At 45.5% G+C, this 21,597-nt stretch overlaps 1 protein-coding gene across 7 annotated transcripts in view; it reads left to right on the top strand.

Annotated features, from left to right (window-relative positions):
* LOC134351452 (anoctamin-4-like) overlaps window positions 1-21,597 on the top strand; it is a 226,299-nt gene that overhangs the window by 162,235 nt on the left and 42,467 nt on the right. For 5 of the 7 annotated variants that reach the window (XM_063057597.1, XM_063057594.1, XM_063057600.1 and 2 more), the window contains 5 exons: window positions 648-684; window positions 6,839-6,950; window positions 9,022-9,079; window positions 15,159-15,256; window positions 18,794-18,832. In XM_063057597.1, the coding sequence (XP_062913667.1) occupies window positions 648-684; window positions 6,839-6,950; window positions 9,022-9,079; window positions 15,159-15,256; window positions 18,794-18,832 (344 nt within the window). The remainder of the gene's footprint in view (window positions 1-647; window positions 685-6,838; window positions 6,951-9,021; window positions 9,080-15,158; window positions 15,257-18,793; window positions 18,833-21,597) is intronic. The other 2 variants (XM_063057598.1, XM_063057595.1) reach the window with 1 other exon arrangement.

Here is a 21,597-nt window from a genome sequence, read left to right as displayed (position 1 = left end):
CAGAGGATGGGCAAGAGGTATATTCAGAGGGACAGAGGGAGAAAAAGGAGAGTGAGAGAAAGAATGTGTGCATTAAAAAGAGTAACAGATGGGGTACGAGGGGGAGGTGGGGCCTAGCGGAAGTTAGAGAAGTCAATGTTCATGCCATCAGGTTGGAGGCTACCCATACGGAATATAAGGTGTTGTTCCTCCAACCTGAGTGTGGCTTCATCTTTACAGTAGAGGAGGCCGTGGATAGACATGTCAGAATGGGAATGGGATGTGGAATTAAAATGTGTGGCCACTGGGAGATCCTGCTTTCTCTGGCGGACAGAGCGTAGATGTTCAGCAAAGCGGTCTCCCAGTCTGCGTCGGGTCTCACCAATATATAAAAGGCCACATCGGGAGCACCGGACGCAGTATATCACCCCATGTCAAGTATTGATCTGATTTAGTTTTTTTTTACTGTTTACTGCTCTTTATAGTTTTTTTGATATTTAGCAACTTTTCATTTCCATTATTTTTGAAAGCATCTTTGCTGTACAGAATTTTTTTTACATGTGCCCAAGACTCCAGCACAGTCCTGGATGTTGTATTTACAATCACAAAATGACGTCAAATATCAAAACTATGTGAAACTGCATTAATTGCATGATTCTGTCTTTCAGCTGTACGAGAAAGTAGCTCTTTTGCTGACCAATTTAGGTGAGTGTATGCTTCCTTAGCATTGATTCTGGGAGAGTATACTGACTGCCTGAGATTCTTATCAGGGCAGCCTGTCTTCTCCAAGATAGAACAGTACAGAACTAGACAGGCCATTTATGCTGATATCGATGCCAATTTATACTAAATGTTCTCTTCCTGTGTATCATCCACATCTGTGATTCCCTTCATATTCACGTGTCTATCGAAAAATCTCTTAAACTCCACCAAACCGCCTGCTTCCACAACCAGCTCCTGTGCACACACTTTCCGGCCCCAACCTAGCCTATCCACACTGTTCAGCAGAACAATGCAAGCAACAGCAACAACAGATAGACAAGCCCCTTTCCCACCCTCCCATCCACCTGCCCCCTCACACACACACAGAGGTCTCCAACCCCAGCACTGCAACCACCGTGGCTTTGTCCTTTCACATGTACTGTACGTATCCAGTTCCTCTGTGAAAGTTTCCATTGAATCTGCTCCCATTGCATTTACAGACACTCCATTCCAGATGCCAATAACCTGCTGAGATGTTTAGGAGATTTTTTCTTCCCCGTGGATTTATAACCATTTGTGATTGTGTACCTTTTCTGCAGACTCCCAAACTATATGTAAATTGGTTTATTATTGTCACAAGTACTGAGCTATGGTTAAGAACTGTCATCCATATACAATGTATTGAGGTAGTACAAGGAAAAAGCAATAACAGAGTTCAGAAAAAGTCTTACAGTTACAGAGAGAGGACACCATATGCAGACATTAAGGTGCAAGGCCATAATCAGGTGGATTCCATTTCATTGTGCTGAGGCCCTCTGCTGGTCAGTGTGGCCATGGATGTTGAGTTGTGTCTGTCTACATCAGGGGTCCCCAACCTTTTTTGCACCACGGACCGGTTTAATATTGACAATATTCTTGCCGACTGGCCGACGGGGTGGGGGGGGGGCGGGTAGTGTTTAAGTAGGGTTGCCAACTTTCTCACTGCCAAATAAGGGACAAAAGTAGCAGTCAAATACGGGACACTTGTGTTTACCCCAAGAAAGGCTACCATGACCATGAAGCCTTGTGCGGGCACCTGTGACGTGTGCACGCGTGTACGTGCTGATTTTTTTTCCTACAAATCGGTTTTGGCTTAATCTTCCCGATTCTGTTAAGTGAAACTACACTGTACATACATTATTTCTACTTTATATAGGCTGTGTATTTATCATATCATTCCTGCTTTTACTATATGTTGGTGTTATTTTAGGTTTTATGTGTTATTTGGTATGATTTGGTAGGTTATTTCAAGTTCAACAGTGTGTGACAGGGAATGAGGAAAGGTGCAGCTGACTCATATTGTTCCATATTGCCAAATCATATCGTTTCCTCGCGGCCCGGTACCGGTCCGTGGTCCGGTAGTTGGGGGCCACTGGTCTACATGATGTGCAAAGCCAGGGCAGTGCAATATGGAGAGCAAGGCATTGTCCATGCAGCAAGCTCCCCTTCTCCACACAACTGGTGAATGCAAAGGAACAACAGAGACGAATACAGTTTGGCACCAGCGGTGTCGCAGGAGTTGCCAGTCAGCGTTGAACTCAACGTAGGGCTGCCTTTGGGACTCCAGCTCCGGATTTTCGCGATCAGAATCTGGTTTAATATCACTGGCATATGTCATTAAAGTTGTTGTTTTGCAGCAGCAGTACAGTGCAATATTATAATGATAACTATAAATTACAATAAGTGTATGAAAAAAGGAAAATTTAATTAAATAAGTAGAGCAAAAAGCAAGGAAAAGTAGTGAGGTGGTGTTCATGGTTCATTGTCCATTCAGAAATCTCATGACAGAGGTGAAGAAGCTGTTCCTGAACATTAAGTATGTGTCTTCAGGCTCCTGTACCTCCTCCTTGATGGTAGCAATGAGAAGAGGGCCTGTCCTGGGTGGTGGGGGTCCTTAATGAGGAGTCCTCAATGCTGGGGGGACAAGTGCCCTTGATGGGGCTGACTGAGTTTACAACCACCTTCAGTTTTCTCAGTTCCCGTGCAGTGGCTCCTCCGGACCAGATGGTGACGCAGCCAGTTAGAATGCTGTCCGTGGTACATTTGTAGAAACTTGCAACTGTCTTTGGTAACACCAAATCTCCATAAACTCCTATTGAAATATAGCTGTGTATTTGTAATTGCATCAGTATGGTGGGACTAGGGTAGACCTGCAGAGACACTCAGGAACTTGAAACTGCTCACCTTTCCACTTCTGGTCCCTCAGTGAGGACTGGTGTGTGACCATTGTTTTCCCCTTCCTGAAGTTCTCAATCAATTCCCGGTCTTGCTAACATTGAGTGCTGTGGTTGTTGTGACATCACACATCCAGCTGTACACTTCATCACTGCCTGAAATTCTGCCACCAATAGTTATGATATCAGCAAATTTATAGATGGCATTTGAGCTGTGCCTAGCCACCCACTCATGGGTGTAGAGAGAGTAGAGCAGTGGGCTAAGCACACACCCCTGAGGTGCGCCAGTGTTGATCGTCAGCGAGGAGGAGGTGTTATTTCCGATCTGTACAGACTGTTGTTCCCCAGTGCTGAAGTCAAGGATCCAGTTGCAGAGGGAGATACAAAGGCCCAGGGTTTGGAGCTTGTTGATTAGAACTGAGGGTATGATGGTGTTGAACTCTGAGTTGTAATTAATAAATAACAGCCTGATGTAGGTATTGTTATTGTCTTGGTGATCCAGACTGAGTGGAGAGCCAGTCAGATTGCATTTGCTGTTGAACTATTACTGCGATGGGCAAATTGCAGTAGGTCTGGGTCCGTGCTTAGGCAGGAGGGGATTCTAGCCATGACCAACCTCTCGAAGCACTTCATCACAGTAATGTGAGTAGATTTTTCCTTGGGTTTTACTCCCAAAGCCTTCCTCATGAGTGGGTGTTGCCACAAGGTAGCAGAGCTTTGAGATCAGACTTTTCCTTCTCCTAGATGAGCTGCCAACCACGACTGACAAACCCCATCTGCCCAAAGCAACCGGTTTCTGTCAGTAGGGACGGATCCACCGGGCGTAGCAGCTGTGCCACGTGTGAAGGTCAGGAGCTGGACTTGAGGTTGTCAGAGGCCATTTGAGATGCACACCATTCATCATCATCATTATGTGCTGTGCCATGTGATGTAGAGGGGGTGGCAGTGGGCTAACTAGAATGGTTGATCAGATTAACTGCCTGAGGGAATAATTTTTTAAGATGGTGTGAGGTTTTTGTTTTAATAGGGTTTTATAGCCTTCCCAGAAGGGAGATTTTGGAAAAAGAGAGTTGCAGGGTGGGTGGTGCCCATGACTTTTCCTGTCTCCTCCCTTGTCCTGGTCACAAACAAGTCTGCAGTCTTCTCCCATTTTGTCTCCCAGCCTCCTGGAGCCTCTCTCTCCTACACTCCCTGAGTGATTGCTTGGCAGTCAAACCCAGCAGCCCTGGAACATGGAGACAGCCATTGATCCCAGGCGATCATGGGTTTGTGCCTCTGGTGGACTGTGTCCTCTCCAGGATTCAAGCCTGGGGGGAAAGATTTGAAGAACCGCTGTTGCCCATGCAGCGGGTTCCCCCTCTCCACGTCACTGATGTAGTCCAAGGGAAGGGCAAGTGCTGATACAGCTTGGCACCAGTGTCGTCACAGAGACTGCCAGAGTGAAGTTGTAAACAACATTAAACTTCCTTAGGGATCCCGGCTCTGGATTTCACCCTCAGGGTTTACTCCTGAAGCCTTTCCCATGGGTGGGTATGGCCGCAAGGCAGCAGAGGTTTAAAATCAGAGTTTTCCTTCTCCTAGACGGACTGCCGTCCAAGGCTGACGAGCTCCACCTGCCCAAAGCAACTGGTTTTGAGCTCCAGTGGTCCACCTTTGCCCTTTCTCTTGTCAGTAGAAACAGTTCCGCCGGGCCTAGTGGCTAAGCCACAAGTTAAGGCCAAGAGTTTGTCTTGGTTGTCAGAGGCTGTTAGAGCCACACACCATTTGGAGAACTTTATAGGTAGTGGGGGCTTATCCCCACTACCACTCACCCTGGCTATGACAACCTTAGGAACGAGACGGCACAGCACATCACAAAAACCAAACTTCCATCCATGGATTCTGTTGTATGCTACCTCAGTGTACAGTAAAACAGCCAGCATGATCAAAGACCTCTCCCCTCCCAGGCATGGTGACCATGACTGTCCTCGACAAATATTTCTGCAGAAGTGGTTTGCCACTGCCTTCTTCTGGGCAGTGTCTTTACAAGATGGGTCACCCCAGCCATTATCAATACTCTGTAGAGATTGTCTGCCTGGTGTCAGTGGTCGCATAACCAGGACTTGTGATATGTGCCAGCTGCTCATACGACCACCCACCAACTGCTCCCATGGCTTCATGTGACTCTGATCAGAGGGCCAAGCTGGTGCTACCCCTTGCCCAAGGGTGACCTGCAGGCTCGCAAAGGGAGGGAGCATCTTACACCTCCTTTGGTAGAGACATATATCCAGACCGCCAACTATTGGAGCATTTACGAGGTAGTGAGAGCTCATCTCCACTTCCCCCCCACGCCCCCAAGGTATGACAACCTTAATAAACCTTATTGTACAAGGGAGCAGTTAATGGTCTTCAAACCGCGGGGTAGAAGCTGTCCTTGAGCCTGATGGTCTTTGGGCTTCTGTATCTCCTGCCCGACGGGAGAGGGGCGAAGAGAGCATGCCGGAGGAGGGAGGGGTCTTCGATTGTGCTGACTGCTTTCCTGAGGCAGTGTAGAACCCACAGCGGAGAGGTTGGTTTTCCTGATGTGCTGTGCCATCTCCCCTTTCGAGTTCCGCAGGGTTTGACATTCAAGCAATCTGTCAGGGAGTGTAGGAGAGAGAGGGGCTGCAGGGGGCTGGGAGACAAAATGGGAGAAAACTGCAGGACTTGTATGTGTCCAGGACAAGGGAGCAGGCAGGAAAAATCATTGTGGCACTACCCACCCTGTGAACTGCCTTTTCCAAAATCTGCCTCTGGGAAGCACTAGGGGGCTGTTAAAACAAAAACTTTCTGCCTTCTTAAAACTTTATTCCCCTTGGCAGTTAATCTGATCAACCAATCTAGTTAGCTTCCCCTATCCGTCTCTATCTATTACCCCATCACTGCACTGTAAACACTTTAAACCATTTTTGATAACACCGTTTACATTGTAAATGTATGCTGGTATTTATGTATTTATGCACATTTTATTGCATACCCATATTTTTATCTTTATTTATACTTTATAATTGCTGAATGGTGTTTCTTGTTGCATGTCATGCCAACACACCACAGCAAATTCCAAAAACATGTTCATACGGTGAATAAAGTCTTGTGTTGAGAGAGATCCGTGTAAACAGGGTGACTGGACAATACACAGCATATCTCGTTACTGTACTGGCAGTGCGAGCTACACATGAAATATTAAGGATTGTTTAATATCATTTCCTGTATAAGAGAACAAAATTGTTAAAGTCTGGATCTGATGCAACACAAAAAATGCAATAAGATGAAGAACACAATAAAAGTTTTAAAAAAACATAATAAATATAAATATATAAGATAGCTTATATACATGGATTGATTGTATGTCCATTAAGTGATGCTGGCTGTGCATAAGGTGCTCTGACATGAAATGATAAAGTATTAATAAATATTATGTTATTGTGGATATTAATCAGTGTGGTTTGAGCACACTTACAACCAAATTTGTGGTTAGCCAGTCAGCACATGGGCAAGGAGAATGATGGAGATATGCTTTATTTGACACAGTTACCTCAAAGCGTGCAGTGAAATGTATCATTCTGCATTAAATCAAATCAGTGGGATTTGCACTGGGCAGGCCACAACTGTCACCCCACTTCTGCTGCCAACATAGCATGCCAGCAACTCCTTAGAGTGTGGGGGGACACCGGAGATGCAAAGCACCCAGGGGAGACCCACACAGTTACAGGGAGAGTGTACAGACTCCATGGAGACAGCGGCTAGAATCGAGCCCTGATCGGTGATCTGCTAACCACTTCAATACCATACCATGAAGGATGTTTGAAAACCACAGTTGTAAAATGATCGAACGTGGTTCAGGTCAGGGAGAGTTGGTCTGGGGAGTGATCCAGTCCAGGAAGGGATGCTGAAGTGTTGCCTCACTTTCTCTTGCTGTCTTACAGAACAGCCTCGGACAGAGTCGGAGTGGGAGAACAGCTTCGCGTTGAAGATGTTTTTGTTCCAGTTTGTGAATTTGAACAGCTCCACGTTTTACATTGCATTCTTCTTGGGGAGGTAAGCCGCCGTCACTCCACCTGCAGAACCGTATGACATGATTTGAGTTCAGCCACAGACAGTCTGCCAGAAACACTCCGGGGGGTATTGGGCAAGGGTCATTTGAGGAGTATCTAGGAGGGGGGAAAAAGCTGTTGACATTTATGAGGTTTCTCTTAAAATGCAGCGGAGAGAGGAATTGGGAAAAGCCAATGCGAAAGCTGGAAAAAGTAGTAACACAAAATGCTGGAGAAACACAACAGGTCAGGCAGTATCTATGGAGAGGAATAAAGTCAAAGTTTCAGGCTGAGACCCTTCATCAGGGCTAATGTAGCAGGGTCCTAATGAAGGGTTTCTGCCCAAAAATTGACTGTTCATTCCCTTCCAGAGATGCTGCCTGACCTGCTGAGTTCCTCCAGTATTTTGTTTAGAGATACGGCAGAGTAACAGGATTTTCTGGACCACAAACCCATGATACCCATTGACACCCATTTGACCAATATCTTCGGACTGTGGGTGGAAACCAGAGCACCCGGAAGAAACCCATGCGGTCGCGGGCAGAACGTACAAACTCTTTACAGACAATGGCAGGGAATGAACCCAGGTTGCCCCATAATAGCAGATGCTAACCACGACACTACCGTGCTGGCTTTTGTGGGTGTTGCTCAAGATTTCCGGCATCTGCAGAACCTCTTGTATGTAAGGAAGATGTGAGCCTTTACCACAAATAAGTTAATAAAATGCATGTGAAATGCACAGCACAGGTAAACAGTAAACAGGGATTTAAAGCAACAAATTTGTAGAGAGATCGCAGACTGTTGCAAGAAACAAAAGTTGTGATAGTAGGAGATTTTAACTTTCCACATATTGACTTGGGCTCCCATATTGTAAAAGGGCTAGATGGGATAGAGTTTTCAAGAAAGTTTTGTTCATCAGTACATAGAAATCCCAACTAGAGAGAGTGTGATACTAGATCTATTTGGGCAGGTGACAGAAATTCGTGTAGGGGAACACTGCATCTAGTGATCATAATGTCATTGGTTTCAAGCTAATTATGGAAAAGGATAGGTCTGGTCCTTGGTTTGAGATTCTAAATTAGAGAAAGGCCAATTTTGATGGTATGAGAGGATCTGGCAAGTGTGGATTGGGACAGGTTGTTTTCTGGAAAAAAGTATACTTGGTAAATGGGAGGCCTTCAAAAGTGATATTTTGAGAGTACAGAGTTTGTATGCTCCTGTCAGAATAAAAGGCAAGGATGACAGGCTTATGGCAGGTTGGTTTTCAAGAGATATTGAGGCTCTAGTTAAGAAGAAGGAGGATGTTGGAAATAAGCCATAGTCAGCATGGTTTCCTCAAGGGAAAATCTTGCCTGACAAATCTGATGGAATTCTTTGAAAAAATAATGTGCAGGATAGACAGATGATAATCGGTTGATGTTGAGGAGTAAAATTCAAACCTAGTCAATCTTTCCTTATAACTCAGGAACATCCCTGTAAATCTCCTCTGTGCTTTTTCAATCTTAGTTACATCGTTCCTGCAGGTAGGTGACCAGAACTGCACACAGTACTTCTTAGGGTCACAAAGAAAGCTTCTGGCACACTGGCCTTCATAAATCAAGCACTGAGTACAGGAGATGGGATGTTATGTTGAACTTGTGTAAAACATTGCGGAGGGCTAATTTGAAGTATTATGTCCGGTTTTGGTCACCTACATACGATGCAGCTAGACAGGACACTCCCAATGGTGCTCCTGGAGAAAGTTAATGCCATTTCTGTACTGTACTTGCTGTCTGGCCGAGGACTGGAGGTCCAGGGCAGCCCGTCCTGGGGTTGGAGGCCTGACTATGTTGGTGGGACGATGGGAAAGGGGCTTGTTTTGTTGTTGGTGCTTGTGTTGTTCTGCCAGGCATTGTGGGCCTGTTATATCGCAGTGGAATATATGGTGACACTTGTGGGCTGCCCCAGCAGACCCTTAGGTTGTGTTGATTACTAATGCTAACGATGCATTTCACTGTATGTTTCAATGTACATGTGATAACTAAATCTGAATCTGTGATATCCTGCTCTCACCTTTGTTTCCAATCTGTCCTCAGGTTGACGGGACGTCCTGGAGCGTACCTGAGAGTGCTGAACAGGTGGAGGTTGGAAGAGGTGAGTCGCACCTGGGCAGGTAAATCACCTGTAGTTGGAGTACAACCCAGGGAGGGTGGTGTCTCTAGCACAGACCCCTCCCTCCACCCCTCTGCTGGATCAACTATCTCCTTGGCTGCACTGACAGGGTGCCATCACTCAGACCCAAACCCTTACCACCTTCTTTACCCAGTGATTCCCTAACCCATCTCGCCCAGCAACCCACCAACCAGTGGACCGCAAATCCCCAATCACTCCTCCACTTTTCCAGAGGCACTGGAGTCACACAGCTCAGTAACAGACCATTCAGCTCATCTTGTCCAGTTTACCTTCCTGAGCTGGTCTCATCTGCTTGAAATTGACCCGTGTCCCTCTAAACCTTTCCTATCCATGTACCTGTCCAAGTGTCTTTCAAATGTTGTAATTGTACATGCATCTACCACTTTCTCTGGCAGCTCATTCCATACACCCAACACTCTCTGTGTGTGAAAAATCTTCAAGTTTATTGTCATCTGACTGTACAACCAAATGAAACAGCATTCTTCCAGACCTCAGTGCACCCACAGAACATACAGAGAGGGGAGCTAGATTATGAAAATAAAGTAGCGCAAAATATAAAAAAGGATAGTAGAAGTTTTTAAAATTATATAAAGTGGAAAAGGGTGGCTAAATTGATTGTGGGTCCCTTGAATGACTATTTTATGTCAGTCTTCATGGTGGAGGACACGTCTAACATGCCAAAGGGAGATGTTGTGGATGTGATGGGAGGTGAGGACCGCGATACCATATCTATCACTAAAGAGGTAGTGCTGAGCAAACTTGTGGGCCTGAAGATAGACAAGTCCCCTGGTCCTCATAGAATGCTTCCCATGGTACTGAAAGAAATAGCAGAAGTTATAGTAGAGGCTTTGGTGATGATTTACCAAAATTTTCTGGATTCTGGGCAGGTCCCAACAGATTAGAAGACAGCGAATGTCATGCCACTGTTCAAAAAAGGATGTAGGCAAAAGGCAAGTAACTATAGGCCAGTTAGTTTAACATCTGTGATTGGGAAAATGCTTGAAGCTATCATTAAAGAAATAACCAGGCATCTGGAAAGAAATAGGTCCATCAGGCAGACACAGCATGGGTTCAGCAAAGGCAGGTCCTGTTTGACAAACTTACTGGAGTTCTTTGAGGATATAATGAGCACAGTGGATAGAGGGGAACATATGGACGTAATTTACTTGGATTTCCAGGTATTCGATAAGGTGCCACATAAAAGACTTATCCATAAGATAAGGATGCACAGAGTTGGGGGTGATGTATTTGCATGGATACAGATTGGTTAACTAATAGAAAGCAGAGAGTTGGGATACATGGGGGTTACTCTGGTTGGCAATCAGTGGTGAGTGGTGTGCCACAGGGGTCAGTGCTGGGCCTGCAACTGTTCACGATATACATTAACGATCTGGAAGAGGGGACCGAGAGTAGTTTATCTAAGTTTGCTGATGACACTAAATTGAGTGGAAAAGCAAATTGTGCAGAAGATACGGAGAGTCTGCAGAGAGATATAGATAGGTTAAGTGAGTGGGCAAAGGTCTGGCAGTTGGAGTACAATGTTAGTAAATGCGAGGTCATCCACTTTGGAAGGAAAATGAAAGAGCAGATTATTATTTAAATGGTAAAAAATGGCAGCATGCTGCTGTGCAGAGGGACTTGGGAGAGCTTGTGCATGAATCACAAAAGGTTGGTTTGCAGGTGCAGCAGGCTATCAAGAAGGTAAATGGAATGTGGGCCACCTTTGCTAGAGGGACTGAATTCAAGAGCAGGGAGGTTATGCTGCAACTGTACAGGGTACTGGTGAGGCCGCACCTGGAGTACTGTGTGCAGTTCTGGTCTCCATACTTGAGGAAGGATATACTGGCTGTGGAGGCAGTGCAGAGGAGGTTCAGCAGGTTGAGGGGGTTAGAATATGAAGAGAGATTGAGTTGCCTGGGACTGTACTCCCTGGAATTCGGAAGAATGAAAGGAGATCTTATAGAAACATATAAAATTATGAAAGGGATAGATTAGATAGAGGCAGGAAAGTTGTTTCCACTGGTAGGAGAGACAAGAACTAGGGGACATAGCCTCAAGATTTGTGGATTAGATTTAGGATGGAGATGAGGAGGAACTACTTTTCCCAGAGTGGTGAATCTGTGGAATTCTCTTCCCAATGAAGCAGTGGAGGCTACCTCAGTAAATATATTAGATTAGATTAGATTATAAGGACACGCAGTCCTCTTTTATTGTCATTTAGTAATGCATGCATTAAGAAATGATACAATGTTTTTTCCAGAATGATATCACAGAAACACATGACAAACCAAGACTGAAAAACTGACAAAAACCACATAGTTATAACATATAGTTACAACAGTGCAAAGCAATACCGTAATTTGATAAGAGTAGACCATGGGCACAGTAAAGACAAGGTTAGATAGATTTTTGCATAGTAGGGGAATTAAGGGTTATGGGGAAAAGGCAGGTAGGTGGAGATGAGTCCATGGCCAGATCAGCCATGATCTTATTGAATGGCGGAGCAGGCTTGACAGGCCAGATGGCCAACTCCTGCTCCTATCTCTTATGTTTATTATAACTGGGGAAGGGCCTTGGAGGTTTCCCTATTTCCCACAACCTCAATTTTACAGGTTGAAGATGAATTAGTTTGTTTTCAGCACATCTCCCAATGTGTGATAGTGTAGAGTTTGTGCCTGTAGTTTGGTATCTTTGTCTCTGTCCCACCCACCCTGCTCATGGACTGCTTGTCCCACTCCCATCATGGAGGAGGCAACATAGCTTCCACACCAAGACCACCAGACTCAAAAACAGTTACTTTCCCCAAGCTGTAAGGCTGATCAACACCTCCAACCACTAACCCACCCCTCCACACCCCCAACCACCACTACTTTATCATCTCCTGTCAGTCACCTTGTGTACAGACACGCCTGTGCCTAGTGTCACTTTATGGACATACAATCAATTACTGTATAGAAGCTATTTTATGTATTTATATTTATTATGGTTTTCTTATTATTATTGCATTCTTTATCCTACTGTGTTCTTTTGTGCTGCATCGAATCCGAAGTAACAGTTATTTTGTTCTCCTTTACATCTATGCACTGGAAATGACGTTAAACAATCTTGAATCTTGAAAGCACAGGTTTTGCTGTGAGCTATACCATTGTAATTTTTTTTCACAATGTTAGGGTCTTGCTGGGTCTTTTTTTGTATGATTGATGCCAAATGGAGCCAGATTGCACTGCTTTCTCCGCACAGAGAAAATGTTCAGAGTGAGTGGTCCAAATGACAACCGAAGGCTGAGAATTGAGAAACAATTCCAGTTATATAGAGTTCAGTGGGATATGGAGTGTTTCAGTCTCAATACTCCTGAGGCAGGCTGCATAACAAAATATCACAAAGACAAGAGATTCTGCAGATGTCGGAAACTAGAGCAACACACACAAAATGCTGGAGAAACATGTTGTGATAGTGACTGAACATTACAGTGCAGACTGGGTGTCAACACCTCTGAAGATCTAACCTGGCTCCAACATATTGATGTAATTACAAAGAAGGCATGACAATGGCTGTGTTTCAATGGAGAAACAAGTGCTACAGCTGCCTGTCTACCTCTTCCATCACGACCGTTCAGGGCCCCAAACAGTTCTTACAGGTGAGGCTTGTGAGTCTGTTGGTGTTATGTACCATGTCTGGTGCTCCCGATGTATTGGTGAGACCCCATGTAGATTGGAAGACAGCTTCACTGAGCACCTACACTCCGTCTGCCAGAAAAAGTGGAATCTCCCAGTGGCTACCCATCTTAATTCCACATCCCATTCCTATTCCAACATGTCAGTCCACGGCCTCCTCTTCTGTCATGAAGAGGCCTCATGCAGGTTGGAGGAACAACACCTTGTATTGTGTCTGGGTAGCCTCCAACCTGATGGCATGAACATCGATTTCTCAAACTTTTGGTAATGCCCCCCCACCCCCCCTTCACCATTCCCCATCCCCTTTTCCTCTCTCACCTTATCTCTTTGCTTGCCCATCACCTCACTTATCTTTCTTCCATGGTCTTCTGTCCTCTCCTGTTAGATTCCCCCTTCTCCAGCCCTGTATTTCTTTCACCAGTCAAATTCCCAGCTCTTTACTTTACCCCTCCCGGTTTCACCAATCACCTTGTCTTTCTCCCTCCCTTCCCCCCACCTTTTAAATCTACGCCCATTGTTTTTTTTCCAGTCCTGCTGAAGGGTCTTGGCCCAAAATGTCAACTGTACTTTTTTCCATACATGCTGTCTGGCCTGCTGAGTTCCTCCAGGATTTTGTGTGTCGCTTCGATTTCCGGCATCTGCAGATTTTTTCTTGTTTGTGGCTGTAGTTCATTAGGAGTTTGAGAGTTGGTATGTCACCAAAGACTCCCACAAATTTCTGCAGATGTGTGCTGGAGAGTAATCTAACTGGTTGCATCACCATCTGGTTTGGAGGGGCCATGGCACAGGATCAGAAAAAGCTGCAGAAAGTTGCAAACTCAGTCAGCTCCATCACGGGCACCCATGACACCTTCAAAGTGTGATGCCCTCAAGAAGGCGGCATCCAGCATTAAGGACCCCCTCCACCCAGGACATGCCCCTTTCTCAGGGCTACCATCAGGGAGGAGGTACAGGAAATTGAAGACGCACACTCAATGTTTCAGGAACAGCTTCTTCCCCTCCGCCATCACGTTTCTGAATGGACAATGAACCCATGAACTCCACCTCACTATTTTTTCACTCTCTGTTTGCACTATTTAATTTAATTTTTTGAGAAGTACAAAATATATTACTGTAATTTATAGTTTGTTTATTTATTTAAATATTACACCTATTCCACGTGAGGGAGTAAAAATCTTTGCGTTATGACTCTGTCACAGTGTATAGACATGTGAATTTATAAGTCAAATGGCTTGTAGAAAGAAGTGGTCCCATAACCTGTTGATCCTGGTTTTAATGCTGCGGTAGCGTTTGCCAGACGGAAGCAGCTGAACAGTTTATGGTCGGGGTGACTGGTGTCCCCAGTGATCTTCCAGGCTTTCTTTACGAACCTGCTGCTGTAACTGTCCTCAATGGAGGGAAGTTCACATCCACAGATGCGCAGAGCTGTCCGTACCACTCTCTGCAGATCAAGGATGGTGCAGTTCCCGCACCAGGAGGAAATACAGCCAGTCAGAATGCTCTCAATGGTGCCCCTGTAGAAGGTCTTGAGGATTTATGCAGCTCCTGCCAAACATCTTCAGTCACCTGAGGTGGAAGAGATGCTGTTGTATTTTTTTTGCCACAAAGCTGGTGTGCACGGTCCAGGTGAGATCATTGGTGATGTGTACACCAGCGAACTTGAAACTGTTCACCCATTGATGTTGATGGGGGCAAACCTGTCTCTCTTCCTCCTGTAATCTACAATCAGCTCTTTTGTTTTTTGGACATTGAGGGAGAGGTTGTTATCTTGTGTCAGGGTGTCAACCTCTCCTCTGTTGACTGTCTTGTCACCACTGGAAATAAGGCCAATCAAAGTCATGTCATCTACAAATCTGATCAGCAGGTAGGAGCTGTGTGTGACAGTACAGTCGTGGGTGTAAAGTGAGTAGAGGAGGGGACTCAGAACACAACTCTGAGGGGCACCTGTGTTGAGGGTCAGAGGGGCAGAGGTGAGGGAGCCCATCCTTAGCACCTGTCTGTGATCCGATAGGAAGTCTAGGATCTAGCTGCACAAGGCCAATGTCTCTGAGCTTCTTGTCAAGTCTGGAGGGAATTATGGTGTTGACTGTCCAGGAACAGCATTCTAACATACGCATTGTACTGCTGCCACAAAACAATGAATTTCGTGACAAATGCCAGTGATATTAAACTCGATTTTGATTCCGATTCTAATTCTGAAACGAGGTCTTTGGCCGATCCATAGGGCTCAGGAGGGACCAAATTGCCTGTTGTTGTTCCTGCTTTCTAAGTTGGCTCTGCCCGCTAAGTCACTCTGTGGGTGTGACTGTTGTGTAGCAGAGCTGTTCCCACCGCTCTTCACCTTCTGTTCTTTGTCTGCCTTGTAGTGTCACCCAAGCGGCTGCCTGATCGACCTCTGCTTGCAGATGGGAATCATCATGGTGCTAAAACAGACCTGGAATAACTTCATGGAGCTCGGCTACCCGTGAGTACAGGCATTGGTGGCTCTGCCATTCCCCTACCTGCTCCTGCATTCTTGGACACCCTTACTAATCAAGCACCTATCAATCTCAGTTATCAACACCCAATGACTTGGCCTTCACAGCCATTTGTGGTGAAGAATTGCACAGATTCAGGCCAAAGATATTCCTCCTCATCTCCTTTCTAAATAGACTTTCCTCTATTCCAAGGCTGAGCCGTCTGGTCCTAGACTCCCCCACTACAGCAAACATCATCTCCACATCCACTCTGCCTAAGTCTTTCAATATTCAATAGATTTCAATGAGATCCACTCTTGTTCTTTTAAGCTCCAGCGAATACAGGGCCAGAGGCATCAAACGATTCTCATACATTAACTTTTTCATTCCTGGGATCATTCTCGTGAGCCTCCTCTGAACCCTCTCCAATGCCAGTACTGTATATCTTTTCTCAGATAAGGGACCCAAACTTGCTCACAATACTGCTTGTACGGCTCTCTCTTCACTGCCAACACAAGGTCTCAAAGTCTGGCACCAGAGGAAGTCCCCACATCTCTTGCTCCTGACCTGCCCTTCAATAACAGCTATCTTTGGCCTTGCTCTATCTTCAAGGTCAACCCCTACACATCTCTCAGCCATCTTCTGTGAATACGTGCAAGGATTGAGTGCCGAGATCCTTCTGGGAGAGGTACACTGTCCAAATTTCCGACCCCACTGCTTCCAGGATCCACAACCTGAAGAGATAACATCTCAACATCTGCCTTCTCCAGCAGTAGCCCAAGGGAACGAGCAGGCTGTGTGGCGCTTGTGGGCATGTGTCAGTCCCACTGTGTTAAAGTTCTGGGTTGACGCACATTTCTGAGAAACTAAAGATTAGCTTTACTTGTCACACGTACAGCAATACAAACAGTGGATGCATCATTTGCATCAATGACCGACGTGGTCCGAGGGTGCACTGGGCCAGCCCGCAAGTGTCCAGCATGTTGACAAATCACAAACCCGTACGTCTTTGGAATGTGGGAGGAAACCAGAGCACCCGGAGGAAGCCTATCCGTTCATGGGGAAAATGTACAAACTCCTTACGGACAGCAGTGGGAATTGGACCCTGACCATGCGGGATGTAAAACACTACACTAACCACTGTGTTACTCGGTTACTGTACCAAAGCAAGGCTGGATAACGTGATCACGCACTGAGGCTAACACCCCTCTATCATTTCCCTGTTTTGCATTTAGTTGGTTTTCACACCTGTGCCCTGGTTACTCTATGTGAAATCCCCAATGCGGATTGAACGAGGAGTACACTGTGAGGTGTGGTGTGTTTTCCAAACACTGCTGGCCCTTGTCAGAGGGGAATTCCTCACCTTCCAGACTTTGGAAGCTATGACGAGAAGAAGGGTTTATTGAATGAGGTGGATGAAGCTGGGAGGGGATCTGTGGAATACCAAAATGGGCGGAGATACTCGACGGGTCAGACTGGGACACAATGACTTAAGGAAGTATGAGGAAGTGTTGGTCATTAAGTTACCTGAAGGGCCCAGGGTGAACTTGGGGCTACCCTGGTTTGTAACCTGTTCGCTCATCATGGATTATCACCATGGCAACACCTGATACAGGCAGCAGGTGTACACATAGCAATGAAGACGTGAATAAGAGGCTTAGATTAAGTGGACAGCCAGAGACTTTGTCCCAGGGTGGAAATGGCTAATACAAGGGGCAGAATTTTAAGGTGATTGGAGGAAAGAATAAGGGGATGTTAGAGGTAGGTTTTTTTTACAGAGTGGCGGGTGTGTAGAACGCCCTGCCGGTGGTGTTGGTATTGGCAGACACGTTAGGGACATTTAAGAAACTCTTAGATAAGCACATGGATGATAGAAAATTGAAGGATTATGTAGGAAGGAAGGGTAGGTTAAAAAGATGGCACAACATTGTGGGCCAAAGGGCCTTGACTGTGTTGTAATGCTCTGCTTGCTGACACTGGTCTTCCCCTCTCCGGATTCTTAACCCCGGATGACAGTGAGACTGGGGCTCAGGAGGAGCATCCATTGCCCAGGGCGTGTAGCCAACATCCTCAGCTCAAAGGACAGGGTTAAACAGGCTGTGTGGAAATGGCCCACTGATGATCCCTGGAAATAAAAACTAACGACAAGTCAGGAACTAGAATTGGTTTATTATTGTCACATGTACTGAGATACAGTGAAAAGTTTGTCTTGCAAACTGTCCATTTAGATCAGATCATTGCGCAGTGCATTGAGGTAGAGCAGTAACAGAATGCAGAATAAAGTGTCACAGGGACAGAGAAAGTGCAGTGCAGGTAAGCAATAAGATGCAAGGGCCACAACGAGGCATATTGGGAGGTTAAGAGTTATAGAGTCATAGAAAACTCATCATCATCATCATCATCATCATCGTGTGCCATGTGGGTGATCATGGTCTTCCCATGACCATCATTGTTCTTGCAGATTTTTCTGCAGAAGTGGTTTGCCATTGCTTCCTTCTGGGCGGTGACTTTCTTTACAAAGGTGACCCCAGCCATTATCAATTCTCTTCAGAGATTGTCTGTCTGGCGTCAGTGGTTGCATAACCGGGACTTGTGATCTGCACCAGCTGCTTACGACCAACCACCACCTGCTCCCATGGGTTCACATGACTGACTGGGGGCGGGGGGTAGGAGCTAAGCAGGTGCTACACCTTGCCCAAGGGTGACCTGCAGGCTAGCGGAGGGAAGGAGCACCTTACACCTCCTTTAGTAGAGACATAACTCCATCCTGCCACCCACATAGAAAACTACAGTACAGAAACAGGCCCTTGGCCCATCTAATCCATGCTGAGTTATTAATCTGCCTAGTCCCAACAACCTGCACCTGGACCGTAGCCCTCCATCCCTTCCCATCCATGTATCTATAGAATTTCTCTTAAATTGAACCAGCATCCATCACTTCCACTGGCATCTCATTCCACACTCTCACCAGCATCAGACAGAAGTTCTCTCTGATGTTCCCCTTAAACATTACACTTTTCACCCTTAAGCCATGATATCTGTGGTTCTAGGCTCACCCATCCTCAGCAGAAAAACCTCATGGAAATAGTCTTGCATTTATTTAGTAACTGACACGTCCTCAGGTGTTTCAGCTGTGCATTCTTTATGAATGTTTATCAAAGAAAAGCTTCTGGTAATAGATGAGTTAACTAAGGCTTGGTCAAAGAGCTGGGTTTTGAGGAAGTTTATGTGTGGGGGGGGGGTGGAGAGATGGGACCAGAGAGGTGCATGGAAGAAATTCCAAAAGGCACAGCAGCCTGTGAGGACGTAGAGACCAATCAGCCCATCAGAGGGAGCACCCTGCTCAAATCCTACCTGCCTTCCCACAGTGTTCGTTTGGTTCCTGGTCCGCAGATGAGAGGGAAACTTCACACTGACTGTTGTGAGTCTCCATTGCTCCCAAATTCATTATATCCATGAACAATCCATCCTGTCATCACAGTGTGCCACTTCCAGTGTATCTCTCAAACAACTCTCTTTCTCTCTCTTTTCTCTGTTGCTGCCAGGTTCCAGCGGGCTCTCAAAAAGGTTTTTGGAAAAATCCGGTTAGTGCCTCTGCCATCTTTTCCCAACCTCCTTCCTTAATCTCCTGCTGCCTTTGAACTAATTTCATACTTTGGCGAGTTGCTGACACTTGTGGGGAATGGTTGGTTAGACAGGTTATCCCGGTGAACACTCTGCTGTGGAGTGGTTCAGCTCAGGTTACACATTGCTGTAGACAGGTTTAGACTGGGTTACACTTCAGTGCTGAGCACCTTAATCTTGGGAGATCTGCAATGTCAAAGATCAACTTTATTCACCATATACATGTACATGGATTGGGGGCTTGCTGTGGTGTGTTGGACAGGGTGCGACATGCAACAAAAACAACAACATTCAACTATTATAAAGAATTATATTAAAAAAGTTATACATGAATGTAAAAGCTACTAAAGTTAGAGGTTAAAATACAGATATGGAATAAAATGCATAGATACATAATGCATATATTTGCAATGTAAATTTACATGGTGGTGTAGTGGTTAGCATGACACGATTACAGCTTGGGCACCAGAGTTCAGAGTTGAATCCCAGTGTCCTCTGTAAGGAGTTCGTACAGCCTCCCCATGGAATGCGTGGGTTTCCTCCAAGTGCTCTGGTTTCCTCCCACAGTACAAAGACGTACCGGTTAGTAGGTTAATAGGTCATTGATGAATCTAGGGTTAAATCGAGGATGGTGCAGCTCGTTGGACCAGAAAGGACTGTTCTGCATTGTATCTCTAAATATAAACAGCATTGGTTTACCGTGTCTACAGGGCAAAGCAGTGACAAGTAGATGGGGTCTACCTGCTACAACATTAGACCAATCATAGCAAGAGGCTTCAGAAAGGTGTACTCCACAAAGAGATTTATTATTAAATGACTAGCTTTATATCTGCTGTTTCCTCCAACGCGGGTACATAATCACAAAGACGAGTTTTATTTGTCACGTGTACATGAAAGCATACAGTGAAATGTGTCGTTTGTGTCAACGATCAACACAGTCCGAGCGTTGTACTGTGGGCAGCCGGCAAGTGTCTCCATGCTTCCAGCACGTCTGCAATTTGCTAACCCTAACTCGTACATCTTTGGACTGTGGGAGGAAACCAGAGCACCCAGGGGAAACCCACACAGTCATGGAGAGAGCATACAAACTCCTTTCAGACGGTGGCAGGAATTGAACTCCAGTATTACAGCTGGCACTGTAAAGTGTTATGGTAACTGCTACGTTTCTGTGCCACAACACGGACAAGACCCATGCCATGGTATTGCCCAATTTCCACTGATGAGGGCAGCTTTGGGGATGGATACTGTGTCATGATGGGTTAATGAACATTGGCTCTCTGCTAATTTTCAAATCTGTGTGACAGACCTCACTGGTTTTATGCCCTCTGTGCATCTCAATGGGGTCTTCTGGTTTGGGTATAACTTTAGAAGTTTGGTCAAGCCTGCTGTGCACAGAAAGATCCCACAAGCTCCGTTAAATGTCAGTCTGGGTGACTTGCCCATTTGGGGAATTCAAGATTCAAGATTGTTTAATATCATTTCCTGCACACAAGTGTAAAGAAAAATTGTTACATACTCCAGATCCAATGCAACACAAAAATACAATAAGATAAAGAATACAATAATAAAAAACACAATAAATATAAACACATAAGAGAGCATTTCTACAAAGATTGATGAGAAATTTCTTTGCACCTAGCTGTAAATTCTCAAAGCTCAGCACAGCTTCACCCATTGAGTTTATTCAAAATTCAAGATTGTTTGATGTCATTTCCAGTTCACAAGTGCAAAGGAGAATGAAATAATCATTTCTCTGGATCCGATGCAGCACAGAACAGTGGCGTGGTAGTGTAGTGGTCAGCAGAACACTTTACAGTACAGGTGACATGGGTTCAATTCCTGCTGCTGCCTGCAAGGAGTTTGTAACAGTTTTCCTCCGGGTGCTTCATTTTCCTCCCACAGTCCAAAGACATGCCGATTGGTCAGTTAATTGGTCATTGTAAATCGTACTGTGATTAGGCTGGGATTAAATCAGGGGATTGCTGGATAGCATGACTCGAAGAGGCGAAAAGCCACAGTATCTCAATCAATCAATCAATACACAATACGATAAGGAACACAATATAAAACAAAATAAATAAATACATAAAAGAGCTTCGATACATAGATTGATTGTATGTCCATAATGTGATGCTGGGCACAGGAGTGTCTGTATGTAAGGTGACTGACAGGAAATGATAAAGTTGTGGTGGTTGGGGGTGTGGAGGGGAGGGTTAGTGGGTGGGGAGGTTGATCAGCCTTACTGCCTGGGGACAGGAGCTATTTTTGAGTCTGATGGTCCTGGCATGCATACTAAGTAGCCTCCTCCCTGAGGGGAGTGGGTCAAACAGTCCACGCGCAGTGTGGGTGAGATCCTTCATCATGTCACTGGCCCTTTTACGGCACCTTTCTGAATAAATGTCCTTGATGGCAGAATCCAACCCTGGAATTGCAAGGGTAGTCTCAGGACAGTTGTGTCAAGGTGCTGGCATTGACCGGAAAGCCAGACCTCAGTGTAGGTTGTAAATGGGTGTAACAGTATCTGCTGTAGGTGCGGTAGAGGGACGTGGTGTGTAGTTACTTTTTACTGGTGAGTTTAGCATTAATGTTGGTGCGATCTTGGTGATTGATTCCTGTCTGGTGAATTAGTGACCGATCCCCTATCTGGTGAATTAGTGACCAATCACCTATCTGGTGAATTAGTGATCAATACTCTGTCTGGTGAATTAGTGACCGATCCCCTGGT

The sequence above is a fragment of the Mobula hypostoma genome, chromosome 9, assembly GCF_963921235.1.
Source record: "Mobula hypostoma chromosome 9, sMobHyp1.1, whole genome shotgun sequence".
NCBI lineage: Eukaryota > Metazoa > Chordata > Chondrichthyes > Myliobatiformes > Myliobatidae > Mobula > Mobula hypostoma.
This window is presented reverse-complemented; position numbering and strand designations above follow the sequence as displayed.